The sequence below is a fragment of the Amphiura filiformis genome, chromosome 13 (genome assembly GCF_039555335.1).
Source record: "Amphiura filiformis chromosome 13, Afil_fr2py, whole genome shotgun sequence".
In the NCBI taxonomy this organism is placed as follows: domain Eukaryota; kingdom Metazoa; phylum Echinodermata; class Ophiuroidea; order Amphilepidida; family Amphiuridae; genus Amphiura; species Amphiura filiformis.
Genome location: NC_092640.1, coordinates 47,506,667 through 47,526,500, shown reverse-complemented (window position 1 = coordinate 47,526,500; position 19,834 = coordinate 47,506,667). Strand labels below are relative to the sequence as shown.

The following is a 19,834-nucleotide window of genomic DNA, read 5'->3' as shown; positions in this document are numbered from 1 at the left end:
GCTTCATTATTAGGAGTTTGCGAGAAACATGTACTGCAACGGGATTTTACACAAAATACATACTAAAGTATGCCCCAAAAATCAACACAGGTCCACTGTTTGCTCTGTTCCAATAGCAAAATGACCAAAAATGGGAGAACAATATAAGATTGATAAAGTTTCTTTTTCAGATCCAATAAACTGATACTCACTCAGAAATATTTCAATTCCTATCAGGAATCTTGTTCACTCTGGTACTGGTGTTTCTAGATGTTTTTAGAACCGGCAACACTTCTGTCTGGTCTAAATTCTCGGCAACAAGAAAGTTTGGTGACGTCATCAAAACCAGACAGAAGTGTTGTGAAATAACTAGATACCGTCTATAGGTCCCAAAGAGCAAGAACAGTTTTGGTGGACAAATCTGAGGTGTGGCCAATGACGTAGAAAAACATAGATCGCTGAGCTCGAGCTGGTACGTTGCCGTTTCATTGACAATCACACACTGAATAAGCCATTATGAAATGAAGGGACCTAACAAAATCAGCATCAAATACAACTATAATGGAAACTGAATTTACTCTAGCATGTATGGATTAATAAAATTAAATATATTACTTGTTTTAGCATATTCAACTTTACTGTGTACCTTTTTTTTTCAAAAAATTGCTGAATAATAAAGGCAAGCACGCTCCTAAATCTAGTTCATTCGCCCGTTGCCATGCGGTGCTACAGGAACGGCGACTGAAGGCGAAATTTCGTAAAGTGGTAGAGTTGTTTAGCGTGGCAACACTGATGAAATACCAGATTCAGGCGTGTTTGCCTTTATAATTCAGCAATTTTTTGATAAAGACAATGGTATACTGGGAAATTTAATACGTTTTAATACATGATTTGTTCAACTTTGTGATCTATACAGCACCCAAACCGGGACCCAAACCTGCTTCACAGATTCGGCGAGCAGGGCACTCTTCTATCCTTTCTACCTCATTGGGTGTGGCAGAGGGTGGCCATCTTGATTTTCAAAATGGCCACCATTTTTGATATTATTTTTACTATAATCCGAGTTGTGAACATCCTATGAGGCTAATTTTGGTGGCAATACCTACATTTCCAATACCTATGAGGCCAATAAACATGATGCCAACTTGCTAGAGGAACAATAAGATTGGCAGCCATCTTGATTTTCAAAATGGCTGCCATTTTAATTTTTTTTTACTATAACTTGAGCTGCGACTATCCTATGAGTCTCATTTTAGCGGTAATACCCACATTGTCAATACCAACCAATTCAAAAAATATGGTGCCAGATTGCTAGGGGTACAATGAGACTGGCAGTCATCTTCAAAATGGCTGCCATTATAACCTTTTTCACTATAACTGGAGTTGTGAACAACCTACGAGTCTCATTTTAGTGGTAATATCCACATTCTCAATACCAACAAGTTCAAAAACATGGTGCCAGATTGCTAGGGGAACAATGACATAACAGCTATCTGGAATTTCAAAATGGCTGCCATTTATGGTCTATTGATAACAATGACTCTAGCTCTGAATGTCGTATAAAGTTCTGCTCCTGTAATGAGAAATGCTCACATATTTGTAAATTACTAATGAATTGAAAATGCATTTTAATTTCACTTTTGCAACTTTCAGTCATTTGCACAAGTTACTGCACTTGTACACTTTACTCCACACTCTCCACTTGTACCCTTCTCTGAACTTGCTTTGTAATACATCAAGGATTAAACGGTATTATGGTAATTAACCCCATACACACACATAGGGACGCATTCTTTTTCTCACATTCATTTGACTCAATAGAACAGCCACAAAATATGGTACAGTTCAGTCTATTATTCCTTCGGCACTACTAATTGCAGCAATTATTGTCACATTTTGACTAAAAAAATTCACATTTCAACAAATGGGTCACTGCTGCTGCTAGCTGGATGGAGCGGGAGGCAAATTGGCGGCAGCTTTTTCAAGAGCCACCACCTAACATCAGCTACATTTGTTAAAACTGTGCGAGGCAAATTACAACTTACTAAATGCTTCAATGGCAGACAAGACTGCATCGGATGCATCTCTCTGCTACACCAAGCTGTGAAAGTGCATACACTATATCATTATCTGAGTCAAGTTCTTTCAGCGTCTGCCAAAACTGCAGCTTTACCTTGCTAGCAAATCTCCAAGTGATGTCCCAATAGTGCGTGGAATCCAGAGAGAGATGCTGCCTTTCCGACACTCAAACCTTTGTAGGTATTACCCTACGGTTTTCTGCAACTGTCACAAAAGATTATATTTACAAATATTTGGGTAGCATTCTAATGGCTAAGACTAGGACATCTGTTTCTGGGGAATAAATCTAGATGGACATGTGCTGAGACATTAATACAATGTAGAATTAGCTTTCTTCTTGGAAACATGAGAGACCTTCTACATCTCTAATGCAAATGCACTTCATCATAGTCACCGACTCATCGTACTTTTGCCAGTATCGTTCTATAAAATGGCTTGCTATTTTATGCTAAGTCAGAGCTCGTTTTAATATTTTTAGTGTATCTCGTGATTAGAGATATTAAACTATACTGTCAATGACTGCAACACATTTTGTAGCCGAGGCATAAGTGCTTTTGTACCAGATTCCCACACAAGTTTTTCCTGGTTGCTCCTGAATTTGCTTGTATAGAAACAGAAGCAGAGACAGTTGCTGATATAACCACACAGATAAAGCAAAAACACACAATGAACACATAAGCAACGGCCAAGCTTCAGCAGGAGAATGCTGCTCTCTTCACGCATATCATCAACCATTTCAGAAAGTTTGTTTGCAAATGAATGTGACAAAGTGATCAACTTCGTTACAAAAGTAATTATGCCTGACGAATTCCAATAAGAAAAAGAAACATTTGCCCGCGCCCAATATCTTCAAGACAGAATCACAACCGGAAATGTGAATTTGTAGGCTCCAATGAAATGCTGCAGCTCAAGATGTGGTCATCAGCTGGGATGAAAGTGAAAGTCAATATAACTCAGGGATGGGAACTCTCTGATCGCTTGCTTATTGTCTCGAGAGCACGAGATATTGACTTAAGAGAGGCGGTTGACACCAATGAGTGTTCAGTTGTACCAAGATCTTTGTTTGCAGCTGTTTGTTTCTTTCTTCATACTACATTCAAGACTAGCTTAATATCAATCCTTGAAGGAGTACCAAAGACAATACATGCACTGCCTGAGGTAATGGATGGTGAGACTGCTGCACAATCTGATACATCTGCTGACAAATGTGTTGCAGTCATCGCATCGATGTTATGGCAGAGGTTTTGGCAGGCGTTGAAAAACGGTACTGGCAAAAGTATACACTTTATGATGAAGTGTATTTCGTGTTCTCGGTGAGTCTCTGAAAACAATAACATGCAGAATGACTAACAAACACCAAGTTTACCAATACATCATTTGCCAAGACAAATAATTATGACCACCATAATGTAAACAAATAGAAAGCACATTTGCTATCAAACAATTGTTTTACACAATTATCTCCCGACACACATTTGTGAAAATTCATGAATACCGACATCTTGTTTTCCTATTATGGAGTGAATGCTTATCTAGATACTCTTTGGTGATACGATGTTGTGTAATGGCTGCGCTCATGTACCCCATGGTGATATATAAATAGCTATTTATAAATAGTGAATACAGGACTGGTAGAAGGTCTTTGATCTTTTCAACAATCGGCCTTTTCCTGTAAAAAGCAAATCTACCCAGCAAACACAAAAACGTTTTAAAAACGTTTTAAATAAGTTATATTTTGGCTTAGGTAAAAACGTTTTAATAACATTAAAATGTCGGGTTATATAAAGGTCATGATAACGTTTTAAAACGTTTTGTATGAAAACACACTACAACAATATTTTTAAATGTTTTCAAAAAACGTTATTGTAAACATTTTTGCAAACATTTTTGCCAAATATTGTGTCAATACTTAAATAACATTATGTAAAAATATTTGAACCCAGCAAACACAGAAATGTTCTTAAAATGTTTATTTCAAAACCTTTTAATAACATTTAAATGTCGGGTTATATAAAGGTCATGAAAACGTTTTTAAAACGTTATTGAAAATATTTTGGGCAAACATTTTTCGCAAAATATTTTTTCGACCCCAAAATAACATTCTGTTTAGAATGTTTTGTATCAAGTTTTCAAGAATGTTTATGGAATGTTATTAAAACGTTTTTATACCCTTTATATAACCCGACATTTAAACGTTTTTTGTAAAACATTTTTGTTTGCTGAGCAGTAGATTATCAAAAAATGTTTTTTAAGGTTATGAAAACGTTTCATACTCTTAATATACCGTTTATATAACCCGACATTTAAACGTTTTCTGACAACCTTTTATAACCTTTTGCGAATGATGTCGAAAACGTTTTGTGTTTGCTGGGTAGTCACTAATGATAACTAATTTTCTTTCAACAGGTTTCTGATATGGCATACTTGAGCCTGCTTCTTATTTTCGTCCATGTTATTGGTAGCCTCTCAACAGTTGCACCTGATGGAGTTCAACCAGTTCCATGTAACTCATGTTGTCAAGGGCCAGCTGGGATACCTGGCGTACCTGGGTCAGCAGGAATACCTGGATCAAATGGCTTGCCTGGACGAGATGGCTTGAGAGGTGGAATGGGCATGAAGGGTGAGGTTGGAGTGCCTGGGCCAATTGGAGAAAGGGGTCCACCTGGCCCACAGGGCCCTGCTGGTGTAAGAGGAGATCGAGGACTACAAGGTTTTCCCGGTAAAGTAGGGCCAAAGGGGGCGCACGGTCATGCAGGAGCTGATGGACAATCAGGTGCAGATGGACAACCGGGTAATGATGGTCAACCCGGACCTCCTGGACCCAAAGGAAGCACTGGAGACATGCCACAAGTACAAAAATCTGCGTTCTCTGTCTTCAAGACATCTAGCCAAACTGGCAACGTTGATGATGTTCTCGCGTTTGACAATGAAGAGGTCAACATTGGCTCTGATTTTAATTTAATTACGGACAAGTTTACGTGTACAATTAGCGGCACCTATGTGTTCATGTTCACGATTTCCAGTGCTTATAATAACCAAGATCCAAATATTGGATTAGTGAAAGACAACGATATTATCACTACAGTAAGAAATCATGAAAGTGATGATAGTTCGACGGTTAATTACCGTTCTTCTAACAACGTGGCCATGATGCAGTTGTCAGTGGGCAATCAAGTATGGTTGAAATTCCTGAATAATGGAGAACAAGTGTACTCCACTAGTGATGAGAAATTGACTTCATTTAATGGATTCTTACTGTATGCTGAATAAAACGATTCTTCGTGGAAAAGATATCGGTAGAATGGACAAGTGTCACCATTTTCTTGTATTATCACGACGAATGATGCTGTCGATCGGGTTACGGACCTTTAAATATGTTTATGGAATATAGTTGCTTATAAGCCGCATATTTAAATTTCCAAATTTTCTTCCCTCTATGAACTCATCCCAAGTGCTAAGTTGTTGTTGTTGTAATAGCTGCCTTATCTTGTACCTTGCAAAAAATAGCAATATGACGAGATAAGATACAAAACGTGCATGATTACATGTCACTCATTGCTTTATTGATTCATTGAATAACTAGTCAATAATTAGGCCCAAAAAAAATTGTTTGTTTGTCCATAGAGGCTTATGAAACAGTTGAGTCGGTAGGTCGGATTTTTTTTTTTTTTTTTTTTTAGACATTGCACTTGAAACGGACAATTTGAAGACTGGTGAATAAGTCAAAACACACAGCACTTTACTGGTTTAACTCTTGAGATGGTTCTGCATGTTATACTGTTCATTTTCTTTGCATTTTCTTTCTTTAATTTATACTAACCACTGTTTTATACGGTGTCCCATCGATGCCATACAAAAAAAAATCCAAAAAAAAAAAAAAAAAATTTAAAAAAAAAAAAAAAAAAAAGACACGGTCGGGACCAGGGTACACGGTCGGTCGGACGTGGACAAACAAACAATTTTTTTTTGGCCTATGACTGTAAGCTACTGTATACCTTTTTTTTTTTAAACAATGCAAGTTGGATAAAGTATTTGCTCCTTGCTCATTAAATTTATAGCGTAAATGAGTAACATGATATTCTGGACTTTTTGCAGCTAAGCTCTTCATACGCATTTATTTTTTATTGTGTTATTCGCCGTAAAAGTGATGATGTAACAGGCTTAATTGCCATAGCACCTGTTACATCATCACTTTTACGGCGAATAACAAAAACAAACTTCAAATCACTCAAAATAAAACGGTGCGCTATATTTTCAACCTGGAAACCCGGACACATATTGGTAAAGCCGAATTTGGTAGTCTGAATTTTTTTTTTAATGTGCTAGGGTGCAAAAGGGAATCATCTCAGTAATGGCTAATTTCCAATGGGGTCTCCTTTTGTTATTTATTCTCTGCCATTTCTGCTAAAATCGATTTACAATTGTAAATACGCCTGAAACTTTCTATGGGTTATCCTGGTTCCTTGTTCCTATATGGTATAGTGTGTTTTATTTTCACTATTATGTTTTTCTTTTATATGTCATATGTAATATATTTTAAATTTTTAATTAGAGAATAAACGATAGGAATTTTTATTTTGCCTATCCTCTACCGTGTGATAGACGACAGGCAGGTCCAATATTTTGAGTAGTGGATGCCGGCGCAGCCGGTATCCACTACGATAAAAATATTGACCTGCCTGTCGTCTATCATAGGTAGGCAAAATAAAAATTCCTATCGTTTATTCTCATTCTTAGTCAGTTAAATTTTATTTTAATAACTGTAAACTATTTTTTAAAGCAAAAATTAAGATACCATCATAAAAACTCCCCTTTTCCTAAAATGAACGAAACTTGTTTACAACTTCACATCTTTTGTTGCGCGTACTGCTAGCGCGTGCGAGTATTCCGCACTGCGTCTACGCATACAACGCAATACATGCGCGCACCTCTACGAGCGTGTTACGCGTTATCAACACTTATGATGACGTGGGGTCGTCTACGGCCTGATAGACGACACCCAAAATCATGCGATTGTCCAATCAGATTATGTGTCTACGTATAGACCACTCCCACTGACTAAGAATAATATATATTTCCTATTTTTTCATGCTTAGGCCTATATGTAACCAAATAAAATTAATCAATGAATCAATATCTTAAAGCAACAGGGGTGTCAAGAGTGGTTAACCATCCAAATATCGCACAATGAAAGTTGAACAATAAGCACCCCTTAGTTTTCATTTTGTTTCTGCATTACATTTTATTTTTCTTGGTTGAACTTATGAGTTTTAGAGGCTCTTGACTCTTGGTGGTAACAAATAAAGAAAGATGATCATTAGAATCGGAACACGCTTTTGTTTAAGGCGTTTCAGCAAGATGTATCTCATCAACATAGTGAAATTAATAACAATCTTTTGCATTTAGGCTTTGTTTGGGTTTTGTTGAATTGAAATCGCTGCTGTGTTATTGTGATGTGTCCTGAGTAATTTAAGTTGATTATTTATCTCTGTTTACACAAATTAAGAGATATTTCATGAGACATTAGGGGAAATCCCTCTCATTCATTAAGTTGATTAAAAAATTGAATCATTTCTAATTTTGAATATTTGAAAATTTTCTTTTCCAGAACGTGCACTGTGTATTACACCATTAGGGGAATCCCTGATAATATAAAGTGAATATATGACATCATGGGGAATACCCACAGGAAGTGTTGTAATGTGACAGAATGGTCTATTAATAGAGCATGGGTTTTTAGGAGTATAAAATGGTGAAAGCTTTAGTTTGCTCTTTGCAGAATATCATGAGATTTTGTAAATTCTCTATGTGTTGGTCATCCTGTGCTTCAAAAAGAGGTACAGTTGAACCAGTTTACATAGCCAATAATGTGCTATTTTGATACTGCAACGAAGTAGACTTGAGTGTATGAGGGACTTGCTGGAGTCTGATCTGGTTTATAAAACAACACATCTGTCAATAAGAATTGATTAAATTGGCGTTCGAGTAGACGTTAGCGTTGACGAAATGATTTAATTGGCGTTCGCATAGACGTTAGCTTTGACGAATTGATTTAATTGGCATGCGCATAGACGTTAGCGTTGTTGAATGATATAATTGGCGTTCGCGTAGACGTTAGCGTTGATAAATTGATATAATTGGCGTTCGCGTAGACGTTAGCGTTGATGAATTGATATAATTGGCGTTCGCGTAGACGTTAGCGTTGATGAATTGATATAATTGGCGTTCGCGTAGATGTTAGCGTTGATGAATTGATTTTGGAGTGCACGTAGACGTTAGCGTTGACGTAAGAAATTGACATTACTCAAGTATTATTATTATAGTCACCGTCTTGTGGGCATTAATAGCAGACGTTAGCGTTGACGAAAGAAATTGAAATCTCTCAAGTATATTATAGTCACCGCTTTGCGACCATTAGTAGGGGCCTATTCATATTCTGTTATAACCATAATGATCAACTGCAGATCCGTCGGATAACGCTTTTTCAATGGGAATCAGAGTAACGACTAATCGATTGATGCCAGCACCGTCAGGTCGCTCCTGCATCGTCGGTCTAATTTTAACCGATTTTCGCCGTTTTTACTGCATTTTAGTGTACATTATTTTTACTGTGGACTGTTTTATGTGCATGGAACGTCAAAATGTTTGTGTTGCCGAGATATCGTTCTTCATTTTTCCATATTTTGTGGACGATTTCTGTACTATATTTACTGGATGTTAGCGTTGAATGGGTACGTACACATAGAACACGTAGTAACTTTACTGGTTTGTTGATCAATACCACTGAATCGATCGAATCATCATGAGAATAATACAAAGAGCAATATTGAGCGTATTAGTTACAGCCGTGATTATTTGCTTTCATTTAGAACATCTCCACCCGGTACTGAATTATACATTGATTGTGGTATGACTGAGAACCTATGCACGCATCTTGCTATATGCTGATTTGAATATACTCAAGCGATCATGCCCTTTTCATGAACGACCCAAACCACCCAGCCGTAAAGTTAAGAATAAACGCTGGAAGAAGAGAGGAAAGGGACGAAAAGTCAGAAACAACAGATTTATTCAATCCCTGTTATTCAGAACGTGCGAGTCGAACCCAATATCACTAGCCAGACTGGTTTGAACTTGAACAACTTACGCGGTTTGCCCAAACACAATGAAAAACTTCTTAATCTTCGCTTATGGAATGCAAGATCTGCATGCAACAAAACTATTCAAATTTTCGACAACATAGTAGACAATGATGCTGATGTATTTGTAATTACAGAAACATGGCTAGCTGAGAATGACCGTGTTGTGATTGGGGAATTGCTCCCACAAGGGTATTCATTCATGAATTTCCCTAGGAAACTCGATCCGCATGGTGGCATTGGGATCATATACAAGTCTAATCTTAATATTCAAAAAGCTCCAACTGACATTGATACGCCATCTTTTGAACATGCATCTGTCATAATTAAGAAACTTGGCATTAGACTTATCCTAGTGTATCGCCCCTCCGTCGAAAGAAAATGGCCTTAAAGTGCCGCAATTTCTTGAGGAGTTCGATGCATTCATCAACGAAATTAGCATGGCCCCTGTAAAGACTTTACTATTAGGCGACTTTAACATCCATGTCGACCTCCCATCCAAACCTGATTCTGCTCGATTCCTAGAATCACTCGCTGAAAATGGTTTCCAACAGCATGTTCATCAGTCTACTCATAAGGACGGACACACTTTGGACCTGATCATATCTCGCAATGAAGAAAATCTTGTAACTAAGTGCCAAGTCTTGCCAACGCTAGGATCTGATCATGAACTTATTAACTGTGCAATAAATTGTGAGAAACCCCAACCTATGAAAGTTTCAAGTAATGTTAGAAATATAAAGGGGATTGATAGTGTTTCATTTGCTAATGACCTTGCATCAAGTTTGAGCGACCTGGACTTTGGTGAGGACTCTGCTGAGGAGATGCTTGGGAAGTTTGACTCTTCTATTCTAAGTGTGTTGAACACCCATGCACCTCCGCGGCAGCGTGCTCGCAGTATCAAGCCCACGTCGCCCTGGTTTGATGAAACAATCAGAGATGCTAGACGTAAACGTAGACAATGTGAAAGAAAGTGGTTAAAAAATAAGAACCAATGTGATCATGATGACTATGTTGAACAAACTAAGGTTACTAGTAAACTCATACAACATGCCAAGGAAAACTATTATCAAGAACAACTTGAGAATTCAAGCAAAAAGAACATGTTTGTGACTCTGAACAAACTCTTGAACAATGTTACTAAACAACTTCCTGACTTTGATAATTTGAATGAAATGTGCAATTCATTTGCCAGATTCTTTGTTGAAAAGGTTTCTAAAATCAGGCAGGATCTTGATAGTGTACCTAGTGCTCTTCCAGATTGCAAGCCTTTAGAGTACTGTCAGAATCTTTTAAGCAAAAATGTTTCTTTGTCTTCATTTAACCAGGTCACTGTTGAAGAGGTGTGTAAAATCATATCATCTATGCCACCCAAATCATGTGCTTTAGATACCATTCCTCTGTGGTTGTTTAAAGAGAACGTTGAATTGTTGTGTAAACCGTTAACATCTATAATTAATGTGTCTTTAAGTACAGGTGTCTTTCCATCTAAGCTCCGTGAGGCGATTGTATCCCCCTCTTGAAGAAGCCTTCCCTCGACAAAGAGGTTTTAAAGAATTTCCGCCCAGTGTCAAATATAAGCTATGTGTCTAAGTTAATGGAGAGAAGGTCGTGTGTAGCCAGATTAAAGACCATCTCAATTCCCACGGCCTCCTAGAACCATTCCAATCCGCGTACAGAGAACTGCATTGCACAGAAACTGCTCTCCTTCGTGTTAGAACTGATATACTAAGATCTATGGACGAAAATAATGCTGTTGCGGTTGTATTACTCGATTTATCCGCCGCATTCGATACGGTAGACCATGCCATCCTATTGAATCGGCTTAAGCACACCTATGGAATATGTGGCACAGCCTTGGCATGGATATCATCTTATCTTCAAAATCGTTCTTTTCGCGTATCCGTCGGAGATGCTTCATCTAGCAATCACGCTCTCCATTATGGGATTCCACAGGGCTCTGTGGTTGGCCCGCTCTTCTTCGTTTTGTATACATGTTGTCTTGGTGCTATCATTCAGAAGTACAAGATCAAGTACCATATGTATGCCGATGATGTGCAGCTTTATTTACCGTTTAATGCTAAATCCGAAAGTGATATCAAATTTGCCATTGACAAACTCTCTTCTTGTATTAATGAAATCAGTGATTGGATGACTAGAAATAAGCTCAAACTTAACAGTGAAAAACCGAGTTCTTTATAGCATCGTCTAACTATAACATCAAATATATCAAGGACATCTGCATTAATATTGGTGGCAGCACTATATTGCAATCTCTTGTTATCAAAAACCTTGGTGTTGTCTTTGATCAGACGATGTCAATGACAGGACATGTGAAACACACGGCGAAGTCCATCAATTTCCACCTCCGTAACATCTACAGGATCCGTCGGTACATCACTGTTGATAGCTGCCACAAACTTGTCCGCTCACTGATTTTATCCAGACTTGACTATTCAAATGCTATGATGTATGGCATCACATCCAAAGATCTGAAGAAACTTCAATCTCTGCAAAATAGGGCGGCGCGGATTGTGTTTAGATTGGATAGGAGACATTCATCACCTCCATTGCTCAGAGAACTCCATTGGCTGCCTCTTGAATCCCGGATAGTTTTCAAACTCATGCTGCTGGCTTATAAAGGTATCCATGGACTACTGCCGTCTTATCTCACCGAGTATCTCATTCCTTATGTTCCATCTAGAGAGAATTTGAGATCTGGTGACGACAAGTTACGTCTTGCCATACCACGCACAAAACGAACACTTGGGGACAAAGCCTTCACGGCAGCTGCACCGCGCCTTTGGAACTCTCTGCCCATTCACATCCGCCAACTCCCTTCCATCCATAGATTCAAGAAATCGCTCAAAACCCATCTTTTTCCAACATGTTAATTTTCTACTTGCCTCTTGATAGTGAGCTTGTCACCTGTTTATATATGTTTTTGCATGTGTATATATTTAATTGTTGCTTAAGGGGGTACTACACCCCTGTGGTAAATTCGTGACTATTTTTGCATTTTCTCAAAAATAATAACACACTGGTAACAAAAGTTATGTATATTATTGGGGCAAGGAATCCAATTACTACACTGAAATTTCAGTGACTAAAGACAAGCGGTTCAGTATATATGATAGAAAATGAGGTACATTCTAGCGGTACCTCTTTTCTTACCATAAATAACGAACCGCTTGTCTTGGGTCACTGAAATTCCAGTGTAGTAATTGGATTCCTTGCCCCTATAATATACGTAACTTTTGTTACCACTGTGTTATTAGTTTTTGAGAAAAATGCAAAAATAGACACAAATTTATCGAAGGGTGTAGTACCCCCTTAACAGTGTATGCAATGTTTTTAGTATGTGTAATGTAAGTTGTAATTTAAGATGTAATTTTTAAAGTCTCTTTGTACAGCGCCTTGATCTCATTGATAAGGCGCTTCATAAAGGCCTCGTTATAACACAGCACACATTAGGCTCTCCTTCAGTAGATTATTTTTATCGACATATTCTCGAATAGAATTTACCAAACATAATTGCAATTGGTACGGAATAGACAGGTCTAGACACGCCTGACTTTATGACCAATGAGATGGCAGATATATCTCTGGGACATACTATAGTTTAATAATCTCATTGGTAAATAATTCATCTGATGGGACTATATTAGTCTACTATTGGGACTACGCCTCATTTTAGCTGTAGACAGTCTAGATTGAAGCAACGCATTACATACTGGGAAATACATTGTTTGACAAAGTCAGAATTCAATTGGTTAACTATAACACAGGTAAGTACAAGACGTTTTTTATGTTCATTCTATTCATTTGCATAAAAATTCTTGTAACTCCTATTTTTAAATATTTTTTTCATTATTTATAAATATTTAACTTACCGTTTTGTTCAATTAAATCTGATGCCAAATCCATCAAAAAGCAAAAGTTGCTTCTTATAATTATGTTGTATTATAGTGCAAAAGCCTTACGAATTCACAGATATAAGTCACAATGTAACGGGGACACCGAATGTCACGCCTATGGTGTTCCCGCGGGTGTTCCCGTTATATCGTAGCGGTCAGCGAATTCATTAAATTTTACACCAAAATAACGCAATTAAACTATTTATGATTGAAGTTTGGTAGTGTTTGTAGTATGTGAAACAAGAATGAATTATTATATATAAGTAGTATAAAAGGCATCATAGATGATCACAATGTAACTGTGTCCAACATTAGTTTACTGGGTGCAAAGTATAAAGGTGTCGCTGGTAGAACTGCTCCACATTAATTTTCTGTTTGCAAAGTATTGTTAAAACAGGGTGTCTGTGAAAGAACTATCATACATTAGTTTTCTGGAGGCAAAGTATACAGGGTGTCTCTGAAAGTACTGTCCCACATTAGTTTACTGGGTGCCGCGTATACAGAGTGTCTCTGAAAGTACTGTCCCGTATTAGTTTACTGGCTGCCGCGTGTACAGGGTGTCTCTGAAAATACTGTCCCACATTAGTTTTCTGGGTGCAAAGTATACAGGGTGTCTCTGAAAGTACTGTCTCACATTAGTTTTCTGGGTGCAAAGTATACAGGGTGTCTCTGAAAGTACTGTCTCACATTAGTTTACTGGGTGCCGAGTATACAGGGTGTCTCTGAAAATACTGTCCCACATTAGTTTTCTGGGTGCAAAGTATACAGGGTGTCTCTGAAAGTACTGTCTCACATTAGTTTTCTGGGTGCAAAGTATACAGGGTGTCTCTGAAAGTACTGTCTCACATTAGTTTACTGGGTGCCGAGTATACAGGGTGTCTCTGAAAGTACTGTCCCACATTAGTTTACTGGGTGCCAAGTATACAGAGCGTCTCTGAAAGTACTGTCCCGTATTAGTTTACTGGGTGCCGCGTATACAGGGTGTCTCTGAAAGTACTGCCTCGTATTAGTTTACTGGGTGCCGCGTATACAGGTTTCTGAACGAACTGCACTACCTTAGTTTACTGGGTGTCGGGTATACAGTGTGTCTCTGAAAGAACTATCCCACATTAGTTTTCTGGATGCAAAGTATACAGAATATGTCCCACATTAGTTTTATGGGTGCAAAGTATGGGTGTCTCTGAAAGAACTGTCCCACATTGGTTTACTGGCTGCCGCGTATACAGGGTGTCTCTGAAAGTACTGTCCCACATTAGTTTACTGGGTGCAAAGTATACAGGGTGTCTCTGAAAGTACTGTCTCACATTAGTTTTCTGGGTGCAAAGTATACAGGGTGTCTCTGTAAGTACTGTCCCATATTAGTTTACTGGGTGCCGAGTATACAGGGTGTCTCTGAAAGAACTGTCCCACATTGGTTTACTGGGTGCAGAGTATACAGGGTGTCTCTGAAATAACTGTCCCACATTGGTTTACTGGGTGCAGAGTATACAGGGTGTCTCTAAATCAACTGTACCGTCGGTATATAAAAAGCTTCATAGATGGTCACAATAGTTTTGTCGGTGCAAAGTACACATGGTATCCCTGATAGAAGTGTACTGTCAGAAATATTTTTAATGCTGCAACCACACAGAACGGAATACGGTCGTTAATTTAGAATTCTTTGGCCAAGCCCAACAGAAAACTTGCGTTTTTCCGCTGACCGTTTCGCCAGAAACCTTCTGGGTTTCTCAAAGCGTCGATGATGTTATTGATCCATCTGCATTAAGTGGGAACCATAACCGGATGATGCCGAGTAAACAGCGTGTCTCTGAAATTACTGTCCCATATTAGTTTTCTGGGTGCCGCGTATACAGGGTGTCTCTGAAAGTACTGTCCCACATTAGTTTACTGGGTGCCGCGTATACAGGGTGTCTCTGAAAGTACTGTCCCACATTAGTTTACTGGGTGCAGAGTATACAGGGTGTCTCTGAAAGTACTGTCCCATATTAGTTTACTGGGTGCCGAGTATACAGGGTGTCTCTGAAAGAACTGTCCCACATTAGTTTACCTGGTGCCGAATATACAGGGTGTCTCTGAAAGTACTGTCCCATATTAGTTTTCTGGGTGCAACGTATATAGGGTGTCTCTGAAAGAACTATCCCACATTAGTTTTCTGGATGCAAAATATACAGAATATGTCCCACATTAGTTTACTGGGTGCAAAGTATGGGTGTCTCTGAAAGAACTGTCCCACATTGGTTTACTGGGTGCCGAGTATACAGGGTGTCTCTGAAAGAACTGTCCCACATTAGTTTACTGGGTGCCGCGTATACAGGGTGTCTCTGAAAGAACTGTCCCACATTGGTTTACTGGGTGCCGAGTATAAAAGGTGTCTCTGAAAGTACTGTCCCACATTAGTTTACTGGGTGCCGAGTATACAGGGTGTCTCTGAAAGTACTGTCCCACATTGGTTTACTGGGTGCCGAGTATACAGGGTGTCTCTGAAAGAACTGTCCCACATTGGTTTACTGGGTGCCGAGTATAAAAGGTGTCTCTGAAAGTACTGTCCCACATTAGTTTACTGGGTGCAGAGTATACAGGGTGTCTCTGAAAGTACTGTCCCACATTAGTTTACTGGGTGCCGCGTATACAGGGTGTCTCTGAAAGAACTGTCCCACATTGGTTTACTGGGTGCCGAGTATAAAAGGTGTCTCTGAAAGTACTGTCCCACATTAGTTTACTGGGTGCCGAGTATACAGGGTGTCTCTGAAAGTACTGCCCCACATTAGTTTACTGGGTGCCGAGTATACAGGGTGTCTCTAAATCAACTGTACCGTCGGTATATAAAAAGCTTCATAGATGGTCACAATAGTTTTGTCGGTGCAAAGTACACATGGTATCCCTGATAGAAGTGTACTGTCAGAAAATTTACTTTTTAAGTATTTTTAATGCTGCAACCACACAGAACGGAATACGGTCGTTAATTTAGAATTCTTTTGCCAAGCCCAACAGAAAAACTTGCGTTTTTCCGCTGACAGTTTCGCCAGAAACCTTTTGGGTTTCTCAAAGCGTCGATGATGTTATTGATCCATCTGCATTAAGTGGGAACCATAACCGGATGATGCCGAGTAAACAGCGTGTCTCTGAAATTACTGTCCCATATTAGTTTTCTGGGTGCCGCGTATACAGGGTGTCTCTGAAAGTACTGTCCCATATTATTTTACTGGGTGCCGCGTATACAGGGTGTCTCTGAAAGAACTGTCCCACATTGGTTTACCTGGTGCCGAATATACAGGGTGTCTCTGAAAGTACTGTCCCATATTAGTTTTCTGGGTGCAACGTATACAGGGTGTCTCTGAAAGAACTATCCCACATTAGTTTTCTGGATGCAAAATATACAGAATATGTCCCACATTAGTTTTATGGGTGCAAAGTATGGGTGTCTCTGAAAGAACTGTCCCACGTTGGTTTACTGGGTGCAGAGTATACAGGGTGTCTCTAAATAAACTGTACCGTCGGTAAATAAAAAGCTTCATAGATGGTCACAATGTATCAGTGTCACACATTAGTTTTGTCGGTGCAAAGTACACATAGTATCCCTGATAGAAGTGTACTGTCAGAAAATTTACTTTTACAACACAGAACGGATTACGGTCGTTAATTTAGAATTCTTTTGCCAAGCCCAAAAGAAAAACTTGCGCTTTTCCGCTGAGAGTTTCGCCGGAAACCTTCTGGCTTTCTCAAAGCGTTGATGGTGTTATTAATCCATCTGCATTGAGTGGGAACCATGACCGGATGTTTTCATTTTTCTGGGTGTGTTACTCCTGCCTTCAACGCTTGTCTGGAGTAGAGGATCAAAGATGACGTAGAAAGAATGCCCACTCGTCTCTGTTCATGTGTTGTCCCCTCTCTTGCATACCTATATTGCTTCTTTGACCCTTCTCTATCAATAATATTGATGAACGGAAGACAAAGAAATAACTGCAAATTGCATTTATCAGTTTATGAAATCCCGTGGAAAAATTGCCCCCATACATTACATGGATGCGACTAGAAGACACTTTGGTGTCCACATGAGTGAGCACTAAAGAGAAGCAGAAATAATCAGCTATCATAGATACACCAGCTCAAAGGGACAGAATTACTTACGATTTAAGTAACAAAAATGCCCAATTACTGATCATTGTATCAAGACCGTATATAATAGAATGGAACAGTTTATTAATGATTAATAGAGAAAAAAATCGCAGAGCAAGATGGTCAAAGAAGCAATATGGATACGCCAAAGAGGGACAACACTATGAACGGAGACATAAGGACAATCTAGAAGTAACATCTTTCATGTGGATACGCCAGAGAGGGGACAACACCATGAACTGAGATATAGAGACATTATTTCGTTGATCCTCTACTCACACAGTTGCAGGCAGGAGTAACACTTCCTGAAAAACGAGGTAGTTCCCGCTCCATGCAAATTTATTTATTTATTTATTTATTTATTTCTTATTTAAAGCCTTAATGTACGATCTTTTTTCAGAATATACCTTTATTTTGATAGAGTTGAAGTTTATGATGTTGTTTCTTTGCAAATTCCCAATGTTTTTCGCGTCCAAACGTATTGGGGACTTTCATAATGATTGCAAATTATCATTTTGGAAGAAAAAAAGAAAAATCTAAAAATTTAAAAAGATCGTACATTAAGGCTTTAACCTGGGGTGACCAATCAATGCACTGGCACTGTTCTCCCTTGGTTCCTAGGTATGGATCAATATAAACATTATCAATGTTTTGAGAAAGCCAGAAGGTTTCTGGAGAAACTGTCGGCAGTAAAACTTTATTTCAACAGACCTGGTGAACCTCTTTAATCAAGAACGGAATTGTGTATGTTATGATAAGGATAATTAACTGAGTGCACTAAATATTAAGAATTGCACGCGCTCGCCGTGGTTTATTGCATTTAGGTCAAGAGCTGCAGGGTTAAAGCGCGATTATCTTGACGAATGCATTTGCACGAGTTTAATTATCCATCATATGCTTAGAGTGCATCCTAGTGAAAAGAGTTTGTGATATGAAGGTTAATGAAAGAACTTCTCGTACAACTACATAATGATGAGGTCGCTCAAAATTTTCGGAATGTATGTGTAGCAACAGTAGGGAGTGTTATCTAACAGACAATGCAAGCTGATGTGTTTGAATCAGCGTTTGAAATAAGGCGCGTCCTTGCGTCAAATACCCGTGGCAGTAGGCGCGGACCCGCAAATTTCCTACGGTACGGGTCAGCGTGACCCGTAAAAATTGAACCAAGCAAAGAGCAGAAAATCCTAGTTTTGTTGTTCCAATGGAAAATCTGGCACATAAATCTACGTCACACCATCGCGCTTTCATATGGACATAAACACAACCTCGTGGTATCATCCCCATTCATCCGTGGTATGGAAACACTTGAGGTAAAGACGCATTTTGAGTGCCTCATTATAATAATTTATTATTGTGTAACACTAACAGCTGGTCGACCCTTGAAAATTAGCGAGGACTCTTGAAATTTCAAAAGCAAGGGTCCGGCGTGGGACCCTTCAAAATTGGTGAGGACCCTTGAAATTTCAGAGGCAAGGGTCCGGAGGACCCCTGGAGTTTTTGTCTTACTTCAAAGCCTGGTTTGAATACATCTCCACAACGCCGTTCAAAGCTGTGTTGCATGCAAATAAACATAAAAAAGTAACTATACACCTTTAATTAATGATTATTATTCCAAAACGGGTTATCATGTGCCAAATTTGTAAAAAGCATTAAAGCAGAATTTATTTCTGCGCATTACGACATCTCATTTGTTGCAATAGTCCTAAAATTGATGTCGCAGCGTATATTTAGAAGAAAATAGCCCAAGATTTTGAAAGTTGCAGCAAAACTGTATTGACCTCCAAATGCATAAAACAAAAAGAATAATCCAATTAAAGCCGAACAGATTTCCTTCAATGACATTCCTTCCTTGAATACCAGGCAGTAGGATTGTGCTTTAGCTTTCAAATGTGGGACCCTTACAACAAATGAGGTGTCATAATACGCAGAAATAAATTCTGCTTCGAATGCATATCCCATTGGCATACGATAAACCGTTTTGGAATAATGATCATTCATTAAGGGGGCTAGATACTTTTAGCTTTGTTTAGAATATATACTATCGCAGACGTCGGAACTGGTGAATGCCGTCGTGCGTAAGCCTTACGATGTTAACCGGGAAGTAAACGTCGGAACCGGTGAATGCCGTCGCGCGTAAGCCGTACGATGTTAGCCGGGAAGTAGACGTCGGAACCGGTGAATACCGTCGCGCGTAAGCCGTACGATGTTAGCCGGGAAGTAAACGTCGGAACGGGTGAATGCCGTCGCGCGTAAGCCTTACGATGTTAGCCGGGAAGTAGACGTCGGAACGGGTGGATGTCGTCGCGCATAAGCCTTACGATGTTAGCCGGGAAGTAGACGTCGGAACGGGTGAATGCCGTCGCGCGTAAGCCTTACGATATTAGCCGGGAAGTAGACGTCGGAACGGGTGGATGCCGTCGCGCATAAGCCTTACGATGTTAGCCGCGAAGTAGACGTCGGAACCGGTGAATGCCGTCGCGCGTAAGCCTTACGATGTTAGCCGGGAAGTACACGTCGGAACGGGTGGATGCCGTCGCGCATAAGCCTTACAATGTTAGCCGGGAAGTAGACGTCGGAACCGGTGAATGCCGTCGCGCGTAAGCC

The 19,834-nt window shown here is 39.2% G+C and overlaps 3 protein-coding genes across 3 annotated transcripts in view; all 3 read left to right on the top strand.

Annotated features, from left to right (window-relative positions):
* The window catches only part of LOC140168731 (uncharacterized), an 84,887-nt gene that overhangs the window by 23,128 nt on the left and 41,925 nt on the right, over window positions 1–19,834 (top strand). The gene's annotated exons all lie outside the window — the stretch shown is intronic.
* LOC140168450 (uncharacterized) overlaps window positions 1–19,834 on the top strand; it is a 62,756-nt gene that overhangs the window by 38,940 nt on the left and 3,982 nt on the right. The window lies entirely within an intron of this gene.
* On the top strand, window positions 4,467–5,726 carry LOC140168451 (uncharacterized). Its single transcript, XM_072191850.1, has one exon. The coding sequence runs from the start codon at window positions 4,474–4,476 to the stop codon at window positions 5,326–5,328; it is 855 nt and encodes a 284-aa protein (XP_072047951.1). The 5' UTR covers window positions 4,467–4,473; the 3' UTR covers window positions 5,329–5,726.

What these genes read in the sequence shown, in the direction of transcription:
- LOC140168451 (XM_072191850.1), top strand. Translation starts at nt 4,474, where the DNA reads ATGGCATACTTGAGCCTGCTTCTTATTTTCGTCCATGTTATTGGTAGC.